This window comes from Melanostigma gelatinosum (genome assembly GCF_949748355.1).
Source record: "Melanostigma gelatinosum genome assembly, chromosome: 8".
Classification (NCBI taxonomy): Eukaryota; Metazoa; Chordata; class Actinopteri; order Perciformes; family Zoarcidae; genus Melanostigma; species Melanostigma gelatinosum.
In genome coordinates this window covers 14,487,699-14,509,603 of record NC_136641.1, presented here as the reverse complement: position 1 = coordinate 14,509,603, position 21,905 = coordinate 14,487,699, and the positions used below count along the sequence as shown (strand labels likewise).

At 39.5% G+C, this 21,905-nt stretch overlaps 1 protein-coding gene across 3 annotated transcripts; it reads right to left on the bottom strand.

Moving 5' to 3' along the window:
- Nucleotides 1–404: 404 nt before the first annotated feature.
- Nucleotides 405–15,947, bottom strand: stat6 (signal transducer and activator of transcription 6, interleukin-4 induced). 3 transcript variants are annotated; one of them, XM_079272820.1, is made up of 19 exons: nucleotides 15,434–15,947; nucleotides 13,176–13,322; nucleotides 12,845–12,989; nucleotides 12,251–12,331; nucleotides 11,634–11,817; nucleotides 10,205–10,305; nucleotides 9,706–9,854; nucleotides 9,309–9,425; nucleotides 9,018–9,185; nucleotides 7,875–7,962; nucleotides 7,671–7,793; nucleotides 7,335–7,427; nucleotides 5,505–5,708; nucleotides 5,328–5,422; nucleotides 5,109–5,242; nucleotides 4,239–4,388; nucleotides 4,099–4,159; nucleotides 3,915–3,989; nucleotides 405–856 (listed from the first exon to the last, which is right to left on the bottom strand). In XM_079272820.1, exons 2-19 carry the CDS (start codon nucleotides 13,307–13,309, stop codon nucleotides 754–756), a joined length of 2,205 nt encoding a protein of 734 aa, XP_079128946.1. In that variant the 5' UTR covers nucleotides 13,310–13,322; nucleotides 15,434–15,947; the 3' UTR covers nucleotides 405–753. The 3 variants fall into 3 exon arrangements, with proteins under 3 accessions (XP_079128946.1, XP_079128948.1, XP_079128947.1); XM_079272821.1 differs by lacking the exon at nucleotides 405–856 and adding an exon at nucleotides 899–3,579; XM_079272822.1 differs by lacking the exon at nucleotides 7,335–7,427.
- Nucleotides 15,948–21,905: the final 5,958 nt, after the last annotated feature.

The following is a 21,905-nucleotide window of genomic DNA, read 5'->3' as shown; positions in this document are numbered from 1 at the left end:
ATTTATTTGGCTCACATTCATTTGTTTCAGTTGAATGTGTGTGTTTGTGTGAGACTGAGAGTGTGCGTGTCTCTGTGCGTGTGCTTGTTTTAATTGATCATTTTTATTTTTCTCTTTTCATTGACACAATCCCTTGTCTGTATAAGGAGTTTTTTTTTTTTTTAATCATACAAGCATATTTTCGGGAAAGATGTGGCCTTTTCCACGCCCTTACTGATACTGCAACAGTTCAACAGACTATGTTTAGAGTGATCCCTCTTTTATATCAGATGAAAATAATTTATGCCTGCGAGTCAAGTCTTGAAGCCAAATTCATTCAGGTTAGAGATGGTGTCTCACATAGTGAAGCACACACACATTAATATTTATATCAAAATAAACACAAAACACAAAACTATCTGGTCTTTTCTGAGCTCAGTCTTCATTGAAACTACAAACACTTGAATTGGTATATTTGCCACCAAAACTGTTACCCATTGCTTTACAAGTGGGGAATCTGCAGGTTTGTATCACATTTAGACAACTTATACAGTATTTGTGTTGGGTTACATTTTAAATGACTTTTCTGACATGAGCTTCGCTTTTAGAGCAGCGCTTGTCACAGATTTATGTACAGGTGTGTGATAGTTGGTTTGCTTTTAGATTTGCGTGTCTGCCATGGAAAAACAAAGCAAACCTGACAAGCTGTCATGAGGAACAAGCGTTTTCTAGTTGAATTGTGCTGTTTGACACGACTGCAGGGTCTTTGGAACATCAACTCGAGGTTAGAAATGAAAGTGCATGAGGTGTGGTGGCTTGTTGCTGGTGTTGGCAAACACCTGGTGCCTTCTCTTCTCTGCGCTGAGCAAGCCCCTGTCTGATATTTGGGAGAAGAGAGAAGGCCACCGTGAGGTTTAGTGTGTTTGTACAGGGTGATAAATGTACACCTTTATTTTTCATACAATCTACACAAGAGAGAATGAACTTTGAAGTTCTACATTAGCCTGGCGTCCCCTCTCTCTTCCATCCCTCCTTCATCCACCCTACCTCCTCCCTTTGTTTACGAGGCAGCCATTGTGTTCTGCTCTAAAGAGGGGACAGCTAAAGCTGCTGGGATGGAGGGAAGGGGACGGGGCACTGAGATAAGTTAGCATTTCGACAACTTTTACTAGAGCAGTTATTGAACCAGACATGTAAGCTGATTCTCTTCCTGCTTCCTCTACGTAACCTTTTTTTCAGTGTGATTTCCCTGGCAGTGGTTGAGTAGAATTTACATTTTAGTGGCATGTTGAAATTAGAGTTTGTGTTCTAATGGAAAAGCTTTGTGATGTACAGTGTAAAGTTTTCTTTAAAAAAAAAAAAATCATTTTATGATTGTTGAAACTGGATGGATAGGAAATATAATATGCTAGTTATGCAATGTCTCCTCTTTGGCTGATGGATTATGGAAGTGATGCCAATTATGCTGTACACCAATATGCTTTCATTCAATGAACAGCCTTTATGGTACAAGACATACCTTCCCGATCACAATGCCAATGATTTATTATTTTTATATGTCAAAAAAATCAGAAAATTCTTATGTTTCCAATCATTTCTTTGTCTCTTTTCTTTAAGACTGACTGTAGAAAAACATGTGATTTAAATAGATGGTGTTAAACAGGATAGGGACATTTGCATCCATCAAAAAAGCCACGACACCTCCGAGAACTATGCCAGTAACCATTTCCATAAACATTTGCGAATCAGATGGTGTTATTCCTGTGAAAGCACAGGGGCAGTGAAAGTTGCAATCCAATCGAGAGCCGCTTGTAGGACATATTCCTCTATCTGCAGTGTTTAAAATATTGCCACAAACAGTTGTGATATCAGTCAAGGTCGGCTTAAGGAAGATAACTCACTTCTTGTAAATAAATTCACAAACAATATTTTTGATATTTTGATATTTGTCACCACAGTTTAAAGATATTATTGTATTAGTAGCCTCAGGGTGATTCATTCAAAAGATAATCCACAAGATATAAAAGGTTATAAACATACATGTAACATAGTACGTAACCCACCAATATATTTATGCATGCACAACACTGACAGAGATGGTAGTGCAAAGCTTCTCATGAAACCAAAAGTTGGTTAATTAGGAAGATTCATTTTGACATACATGCACCTGTGGACACAAGCTGCTAAAGATTCTGCATCTCCTGCAAGGATGATATTGTTCTTGACCCTTTAAACATTTCTTTTTTCTTTAAACAAAGAACAGAAAATACACATAATTGAGTCTTTAAAGTCGCCTAATAATCTTGAAGATTTTCATTCAACTAAAAGACACAATATGTCGCCGAATGAGGTAACACAATAGTGATTGAGCCTATGGCCCACTGGCAAAAGTATTGCAACATTCATATATTTGCAGTATTAGGAACTGGGTGTCTGTGGCAACATTCCTCGAAAACGTGCTGTATTAAGTTACTGCTATTGCAAACCAAACATTTCTACTGCTGTGGCTTCACATTAAAAGCATTTAACTCGCGCAAAACAAGTTGACTTTTATTATGAAGCAGTTATAGGAAATAAAATGTGTGTTGTCAGTGAGCTTGACACTGACCGCTATCATTCATCAAAAATGCATCTGCAAAACAAGACGATGGTCATTTTGGGGATTTTTTGACAGCATATCAGTTTTAAATAATGCAGTAATGGAAGAAGAAGGAGCAGCCACAGTAAGTTGTTAGACGTGTTAGACGTTGTCAACGTATTCTGGCTCCTGTAGTATTAAACTGCATTTGCTGTTTCCACCAGTTGGGTGTCGCCAAATCAACCAAAAATTGTATTCCTCACAACCATCATCATCACCAGTTCATCTGCTATATCATAAGTGTCGATCAATATGTCATACTTTCACAGTCAATAGTGATGAAAAAGCTTATTGTTCCTTTCATATTCCTAATCTCCACGATGTACAAAAGGCTCATGAACATTGACTGAGTTATGAAGTCTTTACCATGCATACTGTGAGTTACTGTGAGATTGAGTGTATAATACACTATAGCTGAGGCTCAGCAGCATAAGGAAGGGTCATATACAATAGGGGAAAACTACCGGTACTCAGATATGCTTTCCTCTTCATGAAAACATGCAACAAGCACAGAGGACAACATAACCTCAAAAGTAATCTCCGGTGGCTGACTGTCCACTGAGTGGAGAACAACATCAACAACCCTACCACAAGGTGAGACAGTTTCTTTTTAAAGAGGTGCACAACAAGGATGACAGCACTTTTCATTCTTTCCGTTTGTTCTCAGTTTGACTTTGTCCTTAAAATGATTTCCTATTTGACACAGCACCAGGTCAACCAGAAGAATCACAATTATTTTTACTCAAAAGTAGACGAATCTTTAGATGGATGATGAAAGTGGAGGAAAAAAGTCTGTGCAAGCAATGGTGCTCCTTTCATATGAAGGTAAGAGAGACGATTTGGGCTCTGGTCTCTATCAGATGTCTGCTTTGCACTCCGAAGCCAACTTTGGTGGGAAATCTTCCTACTGATTCAGACTCTCGAGGATTTTGTCAATATCTAGATCCATGTCCTCTGACGAACTAGAAGACAGACGCATACACATAATGACCTCTGTGTAAAAACAACATTTACTTTTAATACAATTTAAACAATTGTACAATTTTATACAATTGGTATACTTGCATAGGTGGTACAGTTCTATTCAAATTTGACTTCATCTTACATTTTAGGCCTCATTTCTCTCTAAAAAGTGACAATCAAATATAAATGTGCAGACATAAACACAGTGTAAACGTTGCCAGTGGTAGAGAATTGGTCGCTAGCTGGTAAAGGACAGCGCCAGGGAATATGAATGACAGTGAGTTGGTGGTATGAGAGGAAGTGAAAGAGAGAATTATGTAGATGTAACACTTACGCGTCGAAGCCAACAACACTGTGAGGGCTTTCAGGGAGGGATGTCAGAGGTGGGGGTGTGTCTGAGCTAGCTTGCCTGCAGACACACACACACACAAACACACTCAAACATGACATGTTCCTTCAAAATGATTGTACTTTAAGTGCATCAAAAGACATTGTTTATTTGTAAAATAGTCCCTTACGTGCCGACTTTGGTTTGGAGAGACACAGGGATGTAGCCCCCGATGGGTGACGCTTGAGGCTCTGTATCAAACAATAGCAGTGATTAGTTGTCCATTGTCACTTGAGCTTCAGACTATAAATCTGACATGAAGACAATTACCTGTGTAGAATGTTTTGAAAACTTCATGTTTTGGAAATTCAGGATACAGGTATGTTATGTGGTCTATGTCCCGGATGCGGTCTCCAAGGCTACGGATCTCAAGATCTCTCTTGGTGAAGGGCTGGATGTTCTGGATTTTCTGTCCTCCATCTAGCAGGGAAAACACGTTTGATGTGTCAGTGCATATGTGTGTGTGTGTGTGTGTTTGTGTGTGAGAGAGAGCGAGAGAGAGAGAGATAAGTGAGAGAGTGTCAGTGGCATAATCTGACTCTCCTAATCGTTGAAATGATTACTTTAGTAGCTTCAATAAAACACTCAGCCAGCACAACCATGTCAGTTCACTGCATATACACAAACATGCAACGTGCAGGCATGGCTTCAGTTATAATCCCAGCTACAGCTTGTGTCAATATGCCCTGGCAGCAGTTGGAGAGCGATCTTGTTTAACTTGCTCTGTACGCTGTCTATCTTGCTGCAATATGCAGCTAATTCCAGCTAAGCAGTCATAGCTGAGGGTGCACCCAGTTGCGCTGTGGTCACAACCAGCGGCGGTCAACTTCATTGAACTATATCTTAATACAGCTCAGCCTTTCTCTGTGGATCAGAGGGAATTCAAAACGTATTGCAAAGGAGCGCAAAAATATTTCAGGAAAAAAATCCCATTGTGACCTTTTAGAGGCTAAATAGACATCCATATATACCAACCACCCTACCCCACAACATGGGGTATCAAGTCAAGTCCTGAAATTCATTCACATAAAAATAACAAATGTAAAAGATAGATGCACGATTGCCCTGGTCACCATATCGACACTGACTTTACTGCGTGCACCTTAGCTTCATCACAGTTAAAACCACACCAACACTTACTCTCAGTAGCGGACACATATGCAATTGTGATGCCTCCGATCTCAGAGTCACTAAAGCGAAGCAAGAACGTCCCGTTGGGCCTGTCTTTGAGAATCAGGTGTAGATGCTGCTTCCCAATGAAACCGAATATCAGCCTAGTGGAACAAAACTTGTCGTTATTAACAGACCGTAGCAGGTTGCTAACATTTAATATTAAAATAGCATAGGGAGTCCCCTCACCCTTTGCTCCAGTACTCCCTCAGGTGCTTCTTGGTCAGCTCCATCACTCCCTCAAACCACTGCCAGAAAGTGAAGGGTCGACCCGGGAGCACCTCCTGTAAGATTGAAACGGCACTTTGAGACTTGACTGAATGATCACCTGTGTGTGTCTGCCAGAGGACATACACCTGTGTGCACCTTATTAAACTGGGCCCAGGTAACCAAAATGTTGCTGAAGTCGTCGGCAAAGTCAGGCTTATCGAATATCTTCTGGGCCAAGAAGTGCTGGTTGTATTGGTCCAGATTGTGGCATGTCAAGACCTCGGAGGTGAATTTACTGTTGAGAGTGCCGTACATCATCCGCCACGGCACGCGCTCCGACACCATGAATGGCACTCTGTCCTGATGGCAACAACAAAGAGGCTGACATGATGAGAGCACTGATATGCATTTACACTGATGTCAGAGCCAGAGTGAAGGAAACAAAGAAAGGCATTTCAAAAAAATCAATGTATTTTTATTATAGATCACATCAAACTATTTGCAGTCAACATTAAGATTGACAAAGCAAAGAGAGCAACAAACAGTTAGCCCTTCAAGACCCAAAGAGCTCGAGTGGCCATTAACATAAGTCTGTGGCTCACTTTCAACTCAACGTCGTAAGCTGATAAAGCTGCACACAATATTCTGTCTGGTGAATGAACCAGAAGATATTTGTTCGGACTGATGAAGTGTTATAAATGCGGAACAGGTTTTGTGCAAACTTAAGTCACCAGTAGAGGATGATATTTTGTATTGGTGTTATGGACGTTGTCATGGTCTTGGGTTTTGTTTTGTTTATTTCCTGTTTTATTTTGAAGTTCCCTGCCTCTAGTGTCCATTGTTTGGTTTTACTTCCTTTCTTTGTCTTTTTTCTGCCTATTTTACACCAAACCTGTGTGTCACACTGTGTTGATTGTTTAATGTTATGCACTAGCCGCCATGTCAAATTCCTTGTACATACTCTGGCAAATAAACGGTTCAGATTCAGATTCAGATTAATTTGTTGATTATTTACACGTCTATTTAGTCTGTTTCCTTGTGTCCATTTCTGAGGTTGTCATTCATATCCCTCGTTGGATTTCCTGCCTTTCAGCCTTACAGGATTGTCTTCAGTTTGGTTTTTTCATTTGTGCTCATACTTTCCGCTCCCTGCTCACTCAGTTTTTGTCAGTCTATTTGGTTTCAGCTTAGGTTATTAAAGCTTGCTTTCTGTCTCATTCCACCTGCCTGCGTCTTCTCTGCATTTGGGTCCATCCTTCTAAACTCACACTTGTGACAGCTGTAAACATGACTGTCACCTTGCTCAGTGATTGTTTTCCTATAATATTACCTTCATGGAAAACTCAATTGATTAAAACTTTTCATAGCTTTCTGCGTCTGTAGCTTTTCACGCGGACGGTTTACCTGCATTCAACCACACTGCGATCTGCAGAACAGAGCCGAGGGACAAGAGGAGGTGGACTCTGTGTTTACATCATGATGCTTGGTGCTCAAACATTGTCAAAGTTGATGATTGACAATGTTTTCCAGATGTAAAATGTTTAATGTTAAGACGTCGGCCATATTAACTTGGCCAGAGATTTTTTTTGTTGCTGCTGTTTACATTTCATGCAAATTCCAAAAATGCACTACAGGAATGTACTACTGTTTTTGTTTTTCTTGTGTTCCAAATGGGCTACAACTGCGTTTGTTGTTTGTTGTTAGCTGGTTTATTGGATATATTATTGAGATGTCATAGTTCACTGAATTCAAATTAATATCTAAACAATTGTAGAGAATCCCTCCAAAGATCAGCTGACGACGTTAGAGCCTAGGCACCAAACATCAACCCTGTACATAGACCACATTTCCACAACAATCTATTCCTCATGAGTTCTCTGTGAAGTTGCAGTGTTTACAATAGCACAGACAGACAAACTGCATCGGTGATAGCAGAGACTTAAATGTGAATAGCAACAGCAGAGAAATGAATAATTTGACACTTACTGGTTCAGAAAAAGCACAGTCCCATATGATGGTGGCCAAAGCGTTGTGGTCCTGACTACCATGAACAATGACGACCACCGGCAGTGAGATCATCTATAGTAATGACATCATTTTTAAGTTGTATGACCACGTAGTTGTAAGCCCCAGTGCATCGCTGCTGTTGCCATTTAACAAAGCTTGTGTGCTGACGAATGGTATGCAAGAACAACACAACTGTGTTCAATGTGATAAAGGAGAAAAAAACATCATCATCAAGCCAAAATGAATACCTTTTCATTGGGCAACAGGATACAACAATCGGTTTAAGAACAGGCAGAACAATGAACAGGGCCAAACCTGTATCCTGTAGGGAGTGTCACAGCCTGTGATGGTGATCTCCGTCGAGAACAGGAGAGCAAATTTTTCTTCTGTCACAGACTCTGATCCCTTTCTGTCTGCTCTCTTGATCTTCTTGATGGACTGTTACACCAAAATACATTTAAATTAGTTCAGATTTAACATGAATCTAATCTCGGCTGAGAGATCGAGAGCGGTACATACCATATTCCTGAAGGTGGCACATGTGCTTTTGCTGGATGTGTTGTGTTCTAGGATGGCTGTATTGTTGATCAGTTCCCCGACATTATCGCTGCAGGTTACAAAAGGTTTCAATATCAATTTTTCTCTTGTGTAAGTATACAGTAAGAACCTTAATTGCTCCCATTCTGAAGAGTTATTTGACAATTTTGGCTTATGAGACACTAAACAACAACCAAGATAGTCATTCATGATGTACTGTGTCACAAATTCACAAATAGATATTTTTAGGGAATCAATTTACGGAACGGAAACAAAGCCTCCTGATTCAAGAGCCAGTGTGTATGATTTTGGTGGCATCTGTGGTTGCAGATTGCAACCAACTGAATACTCCGACGCTCAAAATATGCGAAAGCCTCTCTCTACAGTCAGAGTTTGTTTGTACGTTCTGGGCTACTTTTGAAATATGGCGGTGCAAACCGCAAAAATGAAGGGTTCATTTTAAGATATTGAAAACACAATTATTCTTAGTTTCAGGTGATTATACACTTATGAAAACATAGTTTTATCATATTCCATTTCTGACAATAGATCCTCCACACTGCTACGCACAGTTAAAAAGCTACTTTAACACGTTACCTTTGTACAACTAAAACCATCCACGATTATTAAATAGGAAACTTCTTAGTTTGCGGAACATAAAAAAAAATACCACTGAATTAAATTATAGGATAAATTAGGAGGTAGAAATTTCCCACAGTCCTGGCTAATGGTGTAATTAACAATGACCAATCCACGAGGTGGCCCTGTGTCCTCTTTGCTGGCTCTTTGTCTGACACACGCTGGTCGTCTTCAGCTTCACGATCCACACCTGGGCCGGTGTGGTTTGGGGTTGAAAAGCTCACAACTTTAACATGGAGCTCTCTCTTCCTTGGCTGACATTGCTGCTTTTTGAGCCATGCTTACATCACTGAATACTGACTTTCCATGTTTGCTCTGTTATCTTTGGTTAATTCTTGCTGTAGCCTTTGAGCCTGGAGAGATAAGAGACACTCCAGGTGGAAAAAGTACTGAATACCATGAAAACCAGTAAGCGATGTGCACTAATTGCTCTTCCCTTCCCTGACCATGTGCAGTCCTGCATGTTGTGCTGTGTAGATGACTCACCAAGGTACACTGCTCAGGTTCCTGGCCTGAAGTTCATTAATGATTTGCGCCTTCAGCACCACAGGCTTCCCAGGAGCAACTCTTTCCCCCAGCAGATATCGCACTGTTGTGGAGAACTTTGACTGAGTCTTAATGACCTGAGGGGGCTGCCTGTCCACTACAAGAGAGCTGAAGGAAACATCAGTTACATGAGTCAGGAAACACATCTTCCAGCTTTAAAAGATGTATGCCAGTAATAAATAGAAACAAGAAGAATATAAATATATAAAAGAAAACAATGTGCTGTGCTACCTTTGAATCAGAACCTGCAGAAGTTTCCCCAGCCTTTCCTGGAGCTCTGGGATCGGTTCCCCCATCAGCACCAACTCCTGTCTCAGCTTCCCGTTTACACCAAGCAACTGCTCACACCTAACAGAGAAGATATATAAAGACGGTGAGGGCGCAAGAAAGAAAGTGAAAAAGCCAGTACAATATGCCTCTGTAATAACTATCGTGTCATACATTATGATGTTTTTACCAAGGAATACAACTTAATTATTGTATCTACAATCAAACAAATACTTTTAGACTGGTTGCCGAATTCCTCCCGGCCTCATAGCCATGGACTCCCACAGAAAGCTGATCAACAGCAATACAATACAGATGCAGTCAATACAAAAGGTAATAAGTGGAGGGGTGTGCACCTCACCAGGTCTGTAGGGGGTTGAGGTTTTCGTCAAATGGCTGTCCGATGGTGGCCTTCTGCTGATCCCACCTCCACGCCTTCAGCCTGCTGATCAGTCGGGTCTGACATTGGTCCAAACAATCAACACACTCCTTCAGCAGCTGGAAACGCTTCTGCAACGACCAACAGCCAAACATGTTACACTGACACACACACAGATGCATAGAAACATATAAATACTACACACCTCCATACATTCCAAAGACCTCAGGATTTAAAAAACCTGAAGAGATTTCATGTTTAATGATAATAGATACAGAAAAGCTGCACATTCTTATACTAGAGTGGTTGGAGTCTACACGTATTTACCATTTCCATTTGATTGTTGACTGAAAATCTTCAGTGTTTTGATAATGTGCAGCTTTATTTCTTCAGAAATCGATGTGAAAAAAGAACTAATATCCTCCTATGGCCCCAGTAATGTACGGTAGGTAGACGCAGCTGAAGCCTTTGCCAAGCTCACCGTGGCCATTGCTTTCACATTGTACTCCAGCTTCTGGATGTGATTCTGGAGTTTCTGAATTTCCAACTTTGTGTGATCAAGTCCGTTCTGTTGAATTGGCGCTGTTCAAACAAAACATAACATCAAATGTTGAGTCCAAACGAACAGAAATGAACAAGCAGACAAGCAAATTGTGAGTGACAACTTTTGTTAACGCCTGACAAGGAAAGAATAATTACCATCGTTCTGACAAGAAAGCGTAACTAAAAGTGAATCATCCAGTTGACAGGATCGGTGTTATTTTACATTGGGGAACAATGAGGAAAGAAAATGACAACTTCTTAAGAAATCAGATAAAACAGGTCAACATGTGAGCACGTCTGACAAGGCCAGGCAGAAAAGAAAATGACATTGAAAAATAAAGAAAGCTTGGCCATATACAGCTGATATGGATTATAGTTTCGCTGTAAATTGTGAAAGTATTTTTTTTTAAATAGAAAGTCATGCATGTACGGTATGTCTCAAGAACATAGACTGGAATGCAAAGATAGATGCTCTCTGTTGACCTTTTTTAGCCAAACATTTTTTTATTTTTGGATTTCACTGTCCATAAATAGCATGTGGTGGGAGCAAGGGATTTCCAACTGAGCAGAATTCACCTGAAGGGTAGAAGAGTAGGAGAAAGAAAGAAGCACCAAAAAAGGCAGTGGTAGTAGTGGTAGCAGCATTTAACAACACTGATCGCTCACTTTTATTCTGCCATCTAAAAGTTAGTTGGAATCTCACATTAATGTGAATTTATGCAAACTTAAACAAACTATCTGCAAAACAGAAAATGAGCCTTAGTGCTCCTCCATTCTTGGCCCACCACTGTTTACATTATATTAACATGTGACCTCTCTGTCATGCCATTCAGAGGCGTAATGTCAGGCTTCATTCCTACACCAGTGACTCACAGCTGTATCTGTTAATTCATGTCAACAACATTGTTCATCCTGAAACTTTACACAACTGACTTTCTGACATTTAAAGCTGGATGTCACTGAATTTCCTGCATTCTAAATTCAGAAGTCTAAAATCAGAAGTCAATATGAATAAGACTTATTAGGGCTGCAACTAACTAACTATTATTGTCCCTATAGATTAATCTACTGAATATTGTCTCGATTCATCAATAAATAAATAAAAAATATAAACTGCACTACAAAGTTTGCGAGAGAGCTCATAAAAGGAAACTAAATTAAACTGAAAACAAATGAAACTTTAAGTAATCTTGAAAAAGATAAACTAAAATAACCTATTTCTGCAGCTGTGTCACGAGAGATTATTCGCGCCTGCTACAAAGTGGCTGTTCATAATATTTTAGGTATGTGAACGCGAAGCAGGGCGTTACTGAAGAGAATATCTGTGTTCAGTCTACCTTGTGTTTGTGTGTGTTTGTGTCTCATACCTTGTAAAACCTCATAGTTCTGCCTCTCCCAGTTGAGCTCTTCTTGCAGCTGGTGCATCTTTTGTCGGATGTCCTGGACCTCTATCACCTTCAGGACCAGGTGGTCTACATCCTGCATGTTGGGGAAGGAGGACTCTATATTCGGGTACTGTTGGAACTGTGGCGGGTTGGGCATCTGAGCGGGCTAAAAACATGGAACAGCACTTAATACACTTACAGTATTGCTGCTTCTTCTTCTTCTGATCTGAGCGGATCTCAGATCCTTGAACACACATGCCACAAAGGAGATATTTCAAACTGGTGTCTGTTAACACAGCATACTTTAAATTAACTCATAACTTTCTCAGGGCAAGTTTCAACTCGAATGACATGTTTCCCTTAAAAATGTCTCCAAATCTGGAAGTATACCTTTTGAATTTAAAAACCACTGTTATAGCACTTTGTAAGACGATTGCCTGCTCAGTAGTATGCATGCATTTTCCCTGTTTGTCTATGTAATTGTAATGACATCAACTTGTTTCTTTCTTCACCTGTAATTAACACTCTAACTAGGTCATACAAAATGATAAGACAGCTTATTTGGGTACGGGCAGGCAGTATTTGTTGAAAGACCTTACCGTGCCGAGCAGAACCCTCTCCTTTGTGAGGATCTCCCTGACCATCACAGCAAATTGTAGAGAATCTTGCTGAAACATGGTCTGTGAATCAAGAACACATCTTATCACATTTTTAAAACAGTTTATAATGTCACGCAGTGTCTTTTTTCAGTTAATGACAATACATTTATTCTGGCAACAAAGGTATGTAAAGATTGCTATGTTGGTTATTCTGGATTCCTCAGAGAGATTCACTTCTTTCTTTGGTATCTTGTGATCAGAGGAATGTATGTCGGCTTTTATTTTTCATTTGGAAGCGCTTGTAGTTGTGGGCACCTCTCTACAGCTCCACAGACGCTTTACATTACCCATGAGAAGCACAATGTTTTCTTGCATACGAAAACATCATCTTCCTGTCTTTGGTTTCAGTGGTTGCAGTCATTCAACCTGCTGCGACCACTGGCAGCCACTTAGGAATACAATGGCTTGAAGTTACTGCATTTAACTACATTTGAACTCAACTGCGAGCTGCAGGACGAGCGACACTGGCTTATTGAAACCTGTCAGGGATCCAGGGTGGAACTTAAATCCTGTTCTCGAACACAGTTCCCCTACCATGTTCCTGCTGATCTGCATCAGCTTCATCTTGTCCACCACGTTGGAGTTGTGCTGAGCAACCGATTGCAGCATGTTGATTGTCTGGTCCAACAGAGCCCGAGCTTGGCTCACCTGCTCCACATTTCCCAGCGCAAAGTCGTCCCTGTGAGCACACACATACACACACACATACATACATACTTGCCCATGCTCATAAAGTATCTGCATGTAAACATACACATGCATTGATCCATACGCTGCATATATACAAGCAAGTTGGTGTAACTGTTTGTGTGTACATGCATGTGTATGCTTATGTAAAATATGTGCACATGTGTTTGTGTCATACCATCTTTGTCTCTCAATCCACTCGGCTAAAAAGTGTCTGACTTCGATGGGGAAGGCGGATGGGGGATAGAGGTTGTTGACAGTGTCATCAGGCAGGCACTGTAACATCTGGGATATGCGTAACCACTGAGCCATGATCAGAGAAAGACTGCACAAGTAAAAGGAGTAAAAGAAGATTATGTCAGTTATGAACACTGGATTCTTAATTTACAGTTAAAACAAATCCACTCTTTTTGAGGAAACACCACACTGGCAGTTGAGATTAAGGCAGGTGTTATTCTGTTTAATATGCATAAATGAGCTGAAAATTCAAATTGTACCCAGTATTACAGACAAAGATTGAATTTCTACAGATAATATCAACAAGTTGTTCTTTTTCCAAGAGAAAGTCAGAAATGACAGAGGAATACCTTACTCTAGTCTCTCTGAGATTACAGAGAGACTATACTGCTTCTGTTGACATTCAATTCAATTCTGGACAACATATCATCCAACGCAACTTGGAAACAGAAAGCTAAGTTTACACTGGCCGTGTGGAGTCAGCCACGCTGAGAGGCTTCAACAGTAAACAAAGTACTACAAACAAAGTAAGACGAAAAATTGTAAACGCCTGGAGTGTAGACCTGTAACAGATTATTATGCAGGCAAGACATATGCAGGACCACAACGCAACTGGTGAGCAAAACATTCTTGAGGAATATAAATTGCATCTAGTTATCCAGATGTGGCACTATGTCAAGGAAGAATGCCAGTCCCTGCTCCAGTAAGATGAGTTTCTAAAGGGACTCTGGTGCTGGAAACTCTACTGCTTCTATCCACAGCGACTGAATAAATAATCAAAACAATTCAAGTTAATTGTGGTTACTTTAATTATTACCTCTTTTATCAAACAATTACCCCACTATAACCATGTTATTACCGAGATGTAATGTACAGTTCTCCAGACTGTTTGTATTATTGTATAATATTATATCTACCAGAGTATGGAAAACCATACATACGGTTGGTGTAGTTGATGTCACTGCATAATGGAGTCAAACCAACCGCTGGTCAATTTCTGGCATTCACAGAAATCACTGTGGTGCAATTTGACTATTGTCTGGGATGATTTTGAATACTTAATTTGACAAAATACCACGATGACAACTGTAACAAAGAATACAAAATGAATCATTCTGTCATCAGTGACAGGCAAACCTTTTCAAATACCTTCACTTCTACCAGCTTACCCTCACACTGTCTATCACATTATACAGCAAAGAAAGCAACCTCTCATTGAAATACAGCTGCAACTAATGATATCTTCATCGTCGATCGATTTGCCAATTATTTTCCCGAATTGTCAATTAATCATTTCGGTAAAATATCAGAAAATAGAAAAAAAAGACGCCCATCAGGTCAAAAGGTGAAAAAAGCAAAAATGGTTTAAGTTTAATGAGATAAATAATTCATGTCATGAATTATTTAATTTATTTCTGAAGCAATTCATCGATTAATCAATTAGTCAGTCACCAGAACATTTTGACAATCAATGAATTGTTCAAATCATTTTTGAGTGACAACGTGAACAGTTCAATAGGTCCAGTTCCTCAAATGAGGGGAGTTGCTGCTTTTATTTGTCTTATAGAACAGTGAAAAAACAGTGAATATATTTGTTTTGGTAACTGTTGGTTCGACAAAACAAGCAAATTGAAGACTGTAATTAGACTGCTGTAATTAATGATGAGCATTATTCACTATTTTTTGATATTCACTAGCTGTTATATGAAGATCAAATACTGTGGTGTGATATGAGCTGTACTTCTAACAACATTAATATCTAATCAATTCCAATGTGAATGCCACATAAACAGAATCAAGCTCAGAAGTGCATTGCTGTAGCATTGTATTGATGATATCAGGCCACATACTTGTAATAACCTGCCCAAGGACCACAGACGGTACATTTGCTCTCTAGCTAACTCTGAAATGTTGATTCATGTGCAATATCCCCAAATAAATACAAAAGTAAGTAAAGAGCGCAACTTAAGCCTCTTGTTAACAGGTGAAAGTAAATCACTTATGTGGGTTTACATAACTGCAAAAGGATATACGGCTGTATTTCAGGCCCAAATACATCCTGCAACAGTTGTTATTGTGCAACCAAAACATGACAGCGACCCAGACTACCTCACATACTACACACCGTTCTCTCAACTGGCAATGCCTCCTCAGCTTTAACAAAACCATATCTGTACAGTGAAAAACAACAACACTCACCTTCAGTTCAATTTAGATTTGAAACATTGAATACGCTCTGGCGTCCTCTGTGTCACAAGTACTCCGCCAGTCCGAATAAACTACTGAGCATTTCCTGTCTCCATCCCTCACTTAAATATCACGTTTGTCCCTTGAGAGCTGGGTCTTTACTGTCGTTCTAATGTTTCTACCGAGGAGAAATCAACTGAGAGCACCGAGCGGTTCAGCGCGGACAACCTTTTAGCAGCGCAGAAAATAGGTTTGGTTTACTTCCCTGTTACGCACGATGTGCCAGTAGCGCAGGAGCGCGCTTTATTTCCTGTCTTCAACTTCCATCATGCCCAAGATATGATGAGGTCCAGACGTAGGCTACAGGGCTGCCGTTTAGTAGGATTAATATGATAGAGACCGTGCACGGATGGGTGCTCGTGCGCAACAGCTACAGTATGTTTTGCCTCAAAAACTCCACGTTGTCTGGTTTAGCCTACTTTCGGTTTTGTTACAGCGCTTAAAGCATGCAGTGGTCTCAGGACTGTAGATAATAATAATAATATAACGGTAAACAGGGAAGCACATAGGCATTTAAGTGCAACTTTTCGAAACTACAACCGATTCTAGTGGGCCTGGTAAACTCCCACAGAACGAGACGTAGGCGGAGTAGTGTTGAGTCATATTACTCGATGCTGTAACTTCCAGTAAGGCTCTACTGAGACACATGATACCATATCTGCTAATGGCAGTGCCTTCAAGTCGGACATCTTCCCAACGGCAACTATTGCCGGAAAATCATGAGGCATATCCTAATTAATGGCACTCAGGACATTAGCTTTCTGTGACCTCATACTAATGTGTTATGTTACAGTGTGGTGATGGAATGGGTCTATATGTAAATATATGGACATAGAAACATTCATCATCAAGTGTATTCCATTGCTTGAATTAAAATATATTTCAATTTGGGAGCTCACATGAGCACGTGTCAGCATATGCAGGAATAACTAAAACTATTACAGATATATAACATATATGGGGACATATAAATTGAGCATGTCACTTCATATACAGTTTCAATATACATGTTTATTATATACTGCAGGCCCATACTGTATGAACACAATTATAATATAAAGTGTCAATATGAAATATAACAAACCTAGGACTAATAACATGTAGTGTAGGTTTGTTATATGAACATTCTTTGGTATAAAGGAAACATTTCACAAGTGCAAATGTGTCATATATTTCCTTTTCTCACAAACCGGCTTCCTGACAGTTTTATCAACACACAGAATTCACAAAATAGGATTTGAAGTGGGTTTTATAGACCAGCACACATACGTGTAGAATGAAACCATTACTTAGTAAAGAATGCTGAACTTGAGAATAAAATACAGATTGCCCTACACTACGGACGATTAGAATCCATTCAATCATAAACAAGTCAGTAAGCGAAATGTGGCAGAATACATGGGGGAAATACAAAAAGAGCAGGTTTCACTTTAGTTTACGACAGGCTACAGGAATCAGTGGAATGAGCAAAAAGATATTTTGCTTGCAATAAAAAAGAAGTCTTTAGAGGCTGAGGCTTGGGCATTGTGGGAAAACACCAAGGAGTACATGGAAGGCAAATGTGAGTGTGGACATTGAGAGGAAGTAAGACATCCTCAAACCGTGCTACTGCTACTCACTTCAAATTAAGCAAGCTGTTCAGAGACCAGTGAGCAACTGTTTTTACTCTGCACACTTTACTCAAGCTGGAAATAGGCAGTGAAACGAAAAAGGAAACTGATGGAATATCTGCACAGTGTTGGATTAGGCTTTATAAAAATATAAATAACTGTTAAGAGGTTCGTGTATCAAACAGTAGAGGGCAGCAATGCACCATTAAAGCGTCTAGTCTGCCGAAACCAGAGAAGAAGAACGACCTTCTGTGACGCACTTCCTAAAGTTCCGTGAGATCGTTTATTGTTGTATATTTTTTCTCCTTCTGGTGTTCTGTGCTCCTCTTTCAATTCCTTACATATTTACTGTGGTACTCTCCCTGTGTTAAGTTTAACGCTGTCGTACTCTCGACTTATTCATCCTGTAACGTCCAGCATGTTGGTGTTAAATCCTCCCAAAAGGTTGTTTATAGTTCATAAGGCAATCCATCTGAACTTTAAATAAAAATAAATATTATGCCCAGATTTAATTACCACCAAAATGCATCTGGTTTCATTAAATTGAGGGTGGAACAAAATGAAACACCCCCATAGAAATTAGAATCCTGAGAAAAACGAATTTTCCATCCCCACTGATGACACTAGATCAGGGGTCTCAAACTCATTTTCACTCCGGGCCACATCAGCATCATGGTCGCCCACAAAGGGCCAGTTGTAAATGTAACTACTCGTAACATATTGTTAAATAACTGTCTGCATTCACAGTTTAAAGTAGTCTTCAATGTACTCACAATACATTTCCATGTTAAATGTACAGTAACCAGCCAAAGAGCTGCTTCTATGACTGTTTCAGTATCTCATAATTTTGACTTTCAATCTCAAAATTTTGACTGTCAATCTCATAATTTTGACTTTCAATCTCATAATTTTGACTTTCTAATCTCATACTTTTGACTTTCAATCTCAGAATTTTGACTTTCCATCATAGTTATGACTTTCTATCTCATAACTTCGACTTTCTATCTCATAATTTCGACTATGGGGATATTTTTATTATCAAGTCTAACTTAAAACAAAATAAAATCTTTTACTTTTTTTGCTGGCGGATTCGCGGGCCACATAAAATGACGTAGCGGGCCGTCTTCGGCCCGCGGGCCGGGAGTTTGAGACCCCTGCACTAGAACCTTCTTTTGAGGAGGAATGTGTTTCTTGTATTTAAAAAATAGACGTCCTTACTTTGACAGCTCCAAAATATAAAATAAAAACGCTTTTCTTTGAGTTAGTTCTTGTACTCCCTGTACATTAAATATAAATATAACATGTATGCTGGGTTCAACACCAAACAGAGCAAAGATGAACACTGCTTTTCAAAGAGCAGTTGAAGTGAAAGAAACTGGTCTTTTTAAACCTGGCTCGACGTAGCAGTCTTTTACATTATGAAAGTGCTTCATAAAGACTTATGGAGGACGAGTTGTTCGATGAAGGCCAAACAAACAAACACAAAAACATAGTCGCTCTTAGAATCTGCTGCATTGCAGACAACTCAGAACTGGAAAATGTTCGACCTCCTACTAGAACATGCACAACGGAAGAGCACTCAAAGTCGGCGTTCTATTGTGGTTTTTGAATGAAGCTTCAAATGTGTGTTGTCATATTTTATGATGTCACCACTTTAAAAGGGTCGGGGAGGGAATATGGTTTCTTGTTATTGTCGTTCTATACATGTATGTTTGTATACGGTTAGATTGCTGCTTTTGTGTTTTGGATCACAGTGAAAATTTTATTTTTTAAAGGCAAAAAAATATGGATTGAAGCTGAATATTTTGTTATACATTTTGGATCTATTGTTTTTCAATACATTTTGTCTGAGACTCTTCTCTTACAGAGAGGACTGAGTGGCGTGTTGTGTAAACTTCCCAACTGTTATTGTATTATGTTTGCTGGAGCAGAAATTTGACATGTTTGCTAATTTCCTTTGAACCATCGTTTCTCGCTGGGACGCCTCTCTGCAAAAACAAAAATCTGGATTGCGTCCAGAAGTGTAGTAATGTTCGACATTTATATGTATTGTTCCTTTTTTAAATGTATTTTACAATTCTTATCCTGCTAGTAATCCCCACTTTTGTAAAATGTATCCATCTGATTTCGTTTTTTTTTTGTGTAACTGAACCTTTTTTTGCATCCTAATTACATATCGCTGTTCCATGAATTCCGAGCACTAAGTGAAAGCGGAAAGCGTACGGGTGGATGGGCAGGAGGCCAACACAACCCACTTCATTATCGCATTGCTGTGCCAGCTTTAATTACGCATATTGTAGATATATGACTTTTTTGGACATACTATACCATGACTATTTCATGAATTTTTTGAACACACTATATATTATGACTTTTTCACTACTTTTTTCAACATACTATACCATGACATCTCTTTGACATACTATACTGAGACTTTTTATGACTTTTTTCAACATACCATACCACCACATTTTTTCCACATATTCTTTTTGACTTTTTTTTGACATACTATGACTTTTTACGCCATACCATACCATGTCGTGACGCTTTTCGACATACTATACTATGACTTTTTCAGGAAATTATTTGACAAACGATGCTATGACTTTTTTCAGCATACAATCCTAGGATTTTTTCATGACTTTTTTCCATACTATGACACATTTTATGTATCCATTTTTTGTGTTGTGTTTATTGCGTTGTTTATTCCGTCCACACAACATCTGTTGCATGTCTGTCCCTCCTGGGAGAGAGATCTCTCATCAGCTGCTCTTCCCGAGGTTTCTTTTTCCCGGTTGAAGATGTTTTTTTTGGTTAACTTTGTCCTTATCTGCTGCAAGGGTCCAAGCACGGCGGGTGTCTTATGCTGTAAAGATTGTCAGCCACCTGTGATACATTTATGATTTGTTATATTGGCTTATGTGAATATAATTGTTTTGACTTCACATGGAACAGACATTACTGTAACTTTTGTTTTTCCAAGTAGATCCACTGGGGGTCGCTAATGTGTCTAATGTGTTTCAGTTCAGCTACTTTGCTGTGTGAGGTTTTGAAGTTGTAATATTGTATATTTGTAGATATTTTATGGCTGTGAAAATGTGTATTTTATAACATGTATACAACATTTCACACCCTGTTTTATTGCACTTGTTCATTTATGTTATTTACACATAACTTTGGCTAAATCCGTAGATTTTGATGAATTTTACAACAAAATGAATTCCACAAAAAGTCATCTAATTGTAGCCTTATCGCTTGGGGGCTAATATGATTGGATTCATGGCACAATCATGTAATACCTCTGGTTTAATATTTTCTTGGACTGGCCACATGAGGGAGGTATAGACCTGCATTAAATCTGCTTCATCTACAATGAGTTGAATAGTCTGTTTGGAATTAGGTCACACAAGATCACACAAGATCTTCTGCAGACTACCCAACATGAAGGGAATTAAAAAAACATGAAGAGTTTCATGTTAACTCCTTCATCTGCTTCTATACATATCAGATGATGCTGCCATTCTCACAGTGACCCTTCTGTTTTCCTTGTTGTCATATATACCTATTTACTATTTATTTATTCAGTGATCACATTTTAGTCATGTGAGAGGGGGCAGGCCAAGACATTTTACCGGGACATTCCGTCTGTCAAACCCAATTTCCTCAGAGTTTTGATTGACCTGTCCAACACAGAAACAATGCAGCTGCAAAGATTTGACCGTTTCCTTTCAAACAACTTGAGCAGTTTCCATTGTGCCATTCTTTCCTCACTCGATCCGGCTTTCAGATTAGTTTTTCCGTCTGTCTTGGAGCTGCAGACTTCATCTGATGGTTGTGATTCATCTTTTTCGTGTTCTCTCATTAGGTCTTGTGAGTCTGTACAAAACTGCCAAATGTTGCAGAGCCGATGGACTCGGTCTCAATTACCATGGAGATTAAACTCTTTAGTATTCAGGCCAATGTTTGTGATGAAACAGCCAATATCTCATGTTAAATGACATTGATCACATGCAGTCTCTAAAAGCAGTGTGCGGTGGTAGTGTTCCCTCTGAAACAATATGCAGCACCACCTCTGTCAAAGGCGAGAGTTCAACATTATTATTCAAAACCTTTCACTTCAAACTTTAAAGCTTTTTAGCTTCCTGCTGGTTGCAGGTTTAGTGTTGAAACAAATTCTTCAGATCAATTTTTGTGTTACTATTGTTTGCTGCATTATCACTCACTGTGCAGGTCCACCATCATTTTTTGGGGTCCTCTTAGGTGAAGGGCCCTTGCTGCAACTTTTCAACATCTGGAACCAATACAGCTGTGCGCGCTATCTGTGGGACCAGGGGGCTCGGAGGTTGTAGGCTGGGTTGGGGGGGGGGCGAGGGGTTGGGCTAGTTGCTGCTATGGCCCTGGGGGTCCATGTGTCCCTGACTTCAAAATAGACTTGATTGCTAACAGCTGGCAGTCCTAACTCACCCAGTGTCAGAGCTCTCCTCTGATGTCAACCTTGTCAGTATCAAGGCCCGGACAATGTAAGAGCAGCAGCACGGCAAAGGTAGAGAAGAGGACTGCCTGTGTGAAATGAGATTCAGAGAATGACCTTTTGTTGTTGAAAGGTTGTTACCATAAATAACTTCATCACATGAACTCTGTAAAAAACAAAAATTATGGAGAAATTTAAGTTGAATGCATGGGGGGAAAAATATTTTTCAACCCCAATCAGCACAAAGCAAATAGATACACACTAAACATACCAAATAGTCATAAATGCATCCATGAGTACAATGTAGTGACTACAAGCTTTGGCTTCTGTTACAATTACTTTG

Coding starts and splice junctions, on each gene's coding strand:
- stat6 (XM_079272820.1), bottom strand. CDS start 13,309: ATGGCTCAGTGGTTACGCATATCCCAGATGTTACAGTGCCTGCCTGAT. Junction 9,855..10,204: donor ATGTGAAAGCAATGGCCACG/GTGAGCTTGGCA, acceptor TGGTCGTTGCAG/AAGCGTTTCCAGCTGCTGAA. Junction 3,990..4,098: donor CTCCAAACCAAAGTCGGCAC/GTAAGGGACTAT, acceptor GTGTGTCTGCAG/GCAAGCTAGCTCAGACACAC.